This window comes from Coregonus clupeaformis, chromosome 37, assembly GCF_020615455.1.
Source record: "Coregonus clupeaformis isolate EN_2021a chromosome 37, ASM2061545v1, whole genome shotgun sequence".
In the NCBI taxonomy this organism is placed as follows: Eukaryota; Metazoa; Chordata; class Actinopteri; order Salmoniformes; family Salmonidae; genus Coregonus; species Coregonus clupeaformis.
In genome coordinates, this window is record NC_059228.1 from 13,097,134 (window position 1) to 13,103,133 (window position 6,000).

Consider the following 6,000-nt stretch of genomic DNA (forward strand, 5'->3'; position numbering starts at 1 on the left):
CGGGTCGTTGTCATGCTGGAAGACCCAGCCACGACCCATCTTTAATGCTCTTACTGAGGGAAAGGGGTTGTTGGCCAAGATCTCGCGATACATGGCCCCATCCATCCTCCCCTCAATACGGTGCAGTCGTCCTGTCCCCTTTGCAGAAAAGCATCCCCAAAGAATGATGTTTCCACCTCCATGCTTCACGGTTGGGATGGTGTTCTTGGGGTTGTACTCATCCTTCTTCTTCCTCCAAACACGGCGAGTGGAGTTTAGACCAAAAAGCTCAATTTTTGTTTCATCAGACCAAATGACCTTCTCCTATTCCTCCTCTGGATCATCCAGATGGTCATTGGCAAACTTCAGACGGGCCTGGACATGCGCTGGCTTGAGCAGGGGGACCTTGCGTGCGCTGCAGGATTTTAATCCATGACGGCGTAGTGTGTTATTAATGGTTTTCTTTGAGACTGTGGTCCCAGCTCTCTTCAGGTCATTGACCAGGTCCTGCTGTGTAGTTCTGGGCTGATCCCTCACCTTCCTCATGATCATTGATGCCCCACGAGGTGAGATCTTGCATGGAGCCCCAGACCGAGGGTGATTGACCGTCATCTTGAACTTCTTCCATTTTCTAATAATTGCGCCAACAGTTGTAGCCTTCTCACCAAGCTGCTTACCTATTGTCCTGTAGCCCATCCCAGCCTTGTGCAGGTCTACAATTTTATCCCTGATGTCCTTACACAGCTCTCTGGTCTTGGCCATTGTGGAGAGGTTGGAGTTTGTTTCATTGAGTGTGTGGACAGGTTTCTTTTATACAGGTAACGAGTTCAAACAGGTGCAGTTAATACAGGTAATGAGTGGAGAACAGGAGGGCTTCTTAAAGAAAAACTAACAGGTCTGTGAGAGCCGGAATTCTTACTGGTTGGTAGGTGATCAAATACTTATGTCATGCAATAAAATGCAAATTAATTACTTAAAAATCATACAATGTGTTTTTCAGGATTTTTGTTTTAGATTCCGTCTCTCACAGTTGAAGTGTACCTATGATAAAAATTGCAGACCTCTACATGCTTTGTAAGTAGGAAAACCTGCAAAATCGGCAGTGTATCAAATACTTGTTCTCCCCACTGTAAGTGACAGCTAGCAAGATGCACATGATTCATCCATAGCAGAGCGAAAGAGAGCAATGACGTGGTGCACATATCTGCACATATGCGACATAGTACGCAATTTTCGGGGACCACTTTTGGCTCGTGAGCGCTACTTTCAGAACTACTGGCTAAAAAGTATACAAAAGTACCGGAGAATCCCTTTAACTATCATAATGTTTCAGATTTAGCAGCAGATATTTTAATCTCAGTCACTTGAGATGTACTGCACACAGAGCACCTTACAACACTTCTTTTTACAGCCATAATCCAGCCTTGTCCCTGGGGATCTGTCTCACAGTGCTAGATCTTATGTAGCTAGCTATATCACAGATATACTGTAACATGACATGGGTAATTGGAACCACCACAGTAGCCGTGCAGTATGTGTGTACAGGGCTGAGGTTGTGCAGTCCAGGCCGTCACATGTGAGTGACACCAGCAGCAGCTTGGTCATCAGCAATTTAACAACCCAACCCAATCCCCCACCCCTCTAACTTCCCTCTCCTCTATCATACAGTATGTAGGCTACAACACTACACACATTCTCTCTCTCTGTCACACCTGGCTCTGGAAAAAAAAAAAAGACAGCAGTCATGGACCGCCCAAACAAACAGCATTGTCCACCGGTGGGACAGAAACTATTTATAGGAGGGAGCAGCAGCTCTAGGCAGGCGGAAGTTTCTCTCCACCTGTTAGAGTGCTGAGTGACTGGGCCTGGTGCTCCTGGGCTGCAGACTGGAGAGTCCAGCTTGCAGGCCTCCTCTATACAAGACTGTACAGTAAGGTATTCAACAACCAGTTCTAAAGGCTTATTGAAATAAAAGTTATTGCGTGCTGAGGCTACACTTACGCCCCAATTCCAAATGGACCACTTGCTCCTATCTCCATGCACTTCCTGTAGATCTGAAAGGACTGTATTAACAATAGTGATAGCTATACTACTTTGCCCTTTGAAATGCTACAGTAGGTAGACTTTTTACTGTGTGGATTACACTTCTCCAATCCTTTCAGAGCAAGTAAGGAGAAGGGGCTATAGGTTGATTTGGAAATAACTGCATCCTCCTTGCCAACTTCTGCCTCTCTGATGTGTACAATAAACCTCATTAACAAGACAGAGACATATTACTTTGACAGGCACGGTATCTGGCTGTGCATCTTTCTATTCTGTGGTGTGGGTGCTGAAAACCAGTCCATGACAGGGAGTGTTCGTCACCGTAGAAGGATAAAGGGAGAGCCTATCCAGTGAACATTGTTCTGTGGCCACAATGTATGTGTGGATGGGCGATGGAATGCCATTGAATCCTTTCAGTGTGGAGCACGTCCAACTGCCACTGTCTGACAGCCCTGGGTCTTTTTACATGCCTCTAGTCTCTCCACCCTCAGGTTCCTCTAATGCCAGCGAGTCACACAACTGAGTGGAGAGACTTTCCTCACCTGGGGCCTAGGAATAGCAAAGGACCCATCCACACACACTAACATTTACAGGCACCAGTCCTAACATACTGTAAAGGTAATCTACAAGTGAGTTATGCACATACAGTGGGGAAAAAAAGTATTTAGTCAGCCACCAATTGTGCAAGTTCTCCCACTTAAAAAGATGAGACGCCTGTAATTTTCATCATAGGTACACGTCAACTATGACAGACAAATTGAGATTTTTTTTTCCAGAAAATCACATTGTAGGATTTTTAATGAATTTATTTGCAAATTATGGTGGAAAATAAGTATTTGGTCACCTACAAACAAGCAAGATTTCTGGCTCTCACATACCTGTAACTTCTTCTTTAAGAGGCTCCTCTGTCCTCCACTCGTTACCTGTATTAATGGCACCTGTTTGAACTTGTTATCAGTATAAAAGACACCTGTCCACAACATCAAACAGTCACACTCCAAACTCCACTATGGCCAAGACCAAAGAGCTGTCAAAGGACACCAGAAACAAAATTGTAGACCTGCACCAGGCTGGGGAGACTGAATCTGCAATAGGTAAGCAGCTTGGTTTGAAGAAATCAACTGTGGGAGCAATTATTAGGAAATGGAAGACATACAAGACCACTGATAATCTCCCTCGATCTGGGGCTCCACGCAAGATCTCACCCTGTGGGGTCAAAATGATCACAAGAACGGTGAGCAAAAATCCCAGAACCACACGGGGTGACCTAGTGAATGACCTGCAGAGAGCTGGGACCAAAGTAACAAAGCCTACCATCAGTAACACACTACGCCGCCAGGGACTCAAATCCTGCAGTGCAAGACGAGTCCCCTTGCTTAAGCCAGTACATGTCCAGGCCCGTCTGAAGTTTGCTAGAGTGCATTTGGATGATCCAGAAGAGGATTGGGAGAATGTCATATGGTCAGATGAAACCAAAATATAACTTTTTGGTAAAAACTCAACTCGTCGTGTTTGGAGGACAAAGAATGCTGAGTTGCATCCAAAGAACACCATACCTACTCTGAAGCATGGGGGTGGAAACATCATGCTTTGGGGCTGTTTTTCTGCAAAGGGACCAGGACGACTGATCTGTGTAAAGGAAAGAATGAATGGGGCCATGTATCGTGAGATTTTGAGTGAAAACCTCCTTCCATCAGCAAGGGCATTGAAGAGGAAACGTGGCTGGGTCTTTCAGCATGACAATGATCCCAAACACACCGCCCGGGCAACGAAGGAGTGGCTTCGTAAGAAGCATTTCAAGGTCCTGGAGTGGCCTAGCCAGTCTCCAGATCTCAACCCCATAGAAAATCTTTGGAGGGAGTTGAAAGTCCGTGTTGCCCAGCGACAGCCCCAAAACATCACTGCTCTAGAGGAGATCTGCATGGAGGAATGGGCCAAAATACCAGCAACAGTGTGTGAAAACCTTGTAAAGACTTACAGAAAACATTTGACCTGTGTCATTGCCAACAAAGGGTATATAACAAAGTATTGAGAAACTTTTTTTTATTGACCAAATACTTATTTTCCACCATAATTTGCAAATAAATTCATAAAAAATCCTACAATGTGATTTTCTGGAGAAAAAAATGCTCATTTTGTCTGTCATAGTTGACGTGTACCTATGATGAAAATTACAGGCCTCTCTCATCTTTTTAAGTGGGAGAACTTGCACAATTGGTGGCTGACTAAATACTTTTTTTCCCCACTGTATATAATATAATTTGCGATTTAGCAGACGCTTTTATCCAAAGTGACTTACAGTCATGTGTGCATACATTTTTACGTATGGGTGGTCCCGGGGATCGAACCCACTACCCTGGCGTTACAAGCGCCATGCTCTACCAATTGAGCTACAGAGGACCATATATCCAAAAGATGCACCCGTTATGAACACACATGCTTCAGGAACACATACCAGACTCATACTATTATTCCAGCGCTTCCTCTCTTTTCTTCTAAGAAATATCTCTTCTACAAATATCTCTTCTAAGAGCATTGATAGATTTATGTTCTTAGAAGAGATGTTCATATAAAATATATTTCTCCTTCCCAGAAAAGAACTTGTGATATTCAGGCCAAAAGACCTATTTTACTTGCAGTACTAAAATAAAGTGGGGAATTCCACCTTGACACCTCAAAGTTACAGGGTGACAAATCCAAATATCTATTTTCAGTTTTGGAGAGGAAAGGGCAATGAACTCACATATTGGGTCACGACAGCACAAACGCAACATACAAAAAGCATAACCACACCTGGAGTAACAACTGAAGTAACTATATATGCCATGCCATGATTCCAGTCTGAAAATACACAAGTCTACATTCTCACCATCCACCTATTTCATCTTTTATGTTTACATGGCAGAGTTTTACCATCATTTTATGCAGGGCCTTTACAATGTGTAAGGTGAACACACTACTACAGTAAAAGGTGAACACAACAAAGCATATTCTCAGACTTTAGCAATGGCCAAGCTCTCGCACTGGATTTTCAAATACCACACAATGATACCAACCAATGACACAACGTATTGAAACTACTGTAATAACACTGCATCCCAAACAATCTATCAATCAACCAAACTTCCCAAAAAGGCCCACCATGTTTAACAACAACACACCTACAAGTACTGTACTAGTACTGTAGCAGTAATTCAATATTTGATGTCATACAAGGGTTGGGTGACTGCTTTAAGCACTGACCATTAAATAAACCACAACAATGAGATTCAAGCTTAATGCAAGACAAAAGGATAATCTCATTGGTCAAAAGACAAATGGGATATGGGATGTATAAATATCTTCATGTGTGTACAAAGTATGGATAATTGTACTCTGAATTGGATGAATCAAGCTCTTACCCTGGAGATGGTCAGGGGCATGTTGAAGTCCTTGCCTCCCTGCAATCGGAAGCCCCATGGGGCCGGCCCACTCAGAGAAATGTTGTAGGTACTCATTCTTCCAAAGGCTTTGATTGCTTGGATGGTTTAATCTTCCTCCAAGGTGGTGTCCAAAAATTGAGGTAGAGGTGGTGGGGCAGGAGCCAAGTAGCCTCTGAAAGCAGAAAAAAGGTGTAAAAAAATTAAAGTGGAGGACAAAAAAAAGATACAATATCTCCCTGAAATGTCAAGTGAGACTGGGAGTACAGCAAATGAAAAACCAACCCAGTACAGCCACAGACAAATACGTAATTCAAGCCCACCCCTTTTTAAATAATAAGAGAAAGATGGACAGAAGAGAGTAGAGAGCCAGAGGAAGAGAGGTCTTGCCTGCTTAGATGAGCTGAAGTGACAGCCTAAGAATAGTCACCCCTCTGCAGAAAGCAATAGCACAGTGGCAGTGTGGGGGGGGGGTCCCTTATATGGCATGTAAGGGAACACCCAGTATGCCAGGCCTGCCATGATTCACAGGGCTAATATAGCCTCTTCCTAGGCCAAC

The 6,000-nt window shown here is 43.8% G+C and overlaps 1 protein-coding gene across 1 annotated transcript in view; it reads right to left on the reverse strand.

Moving 5' to 3' along the window:
* LOC121553276 (LIM domain-binding protein 3) overlaps window positions 1-5,758 on the reverse strand; it is a 72,885-nt gene extending 67,127 nt beyond the window's left edge. The window contains exon 1 of the mRNA XM_045211465.1: window positions 5,424-5,758. Within this exon, the coding sequence (XP_045067400.1) occupies window positions 5,424-5,519 (96 nt within the window). The 5' untranslated portion in view covers window positions 5,520-5,758. The remainder of the gene's footprint in view (window positions 1-5,423) is intronic.
* Window positions 5,759-6,000: the final 242 nt, after the last annotated feature.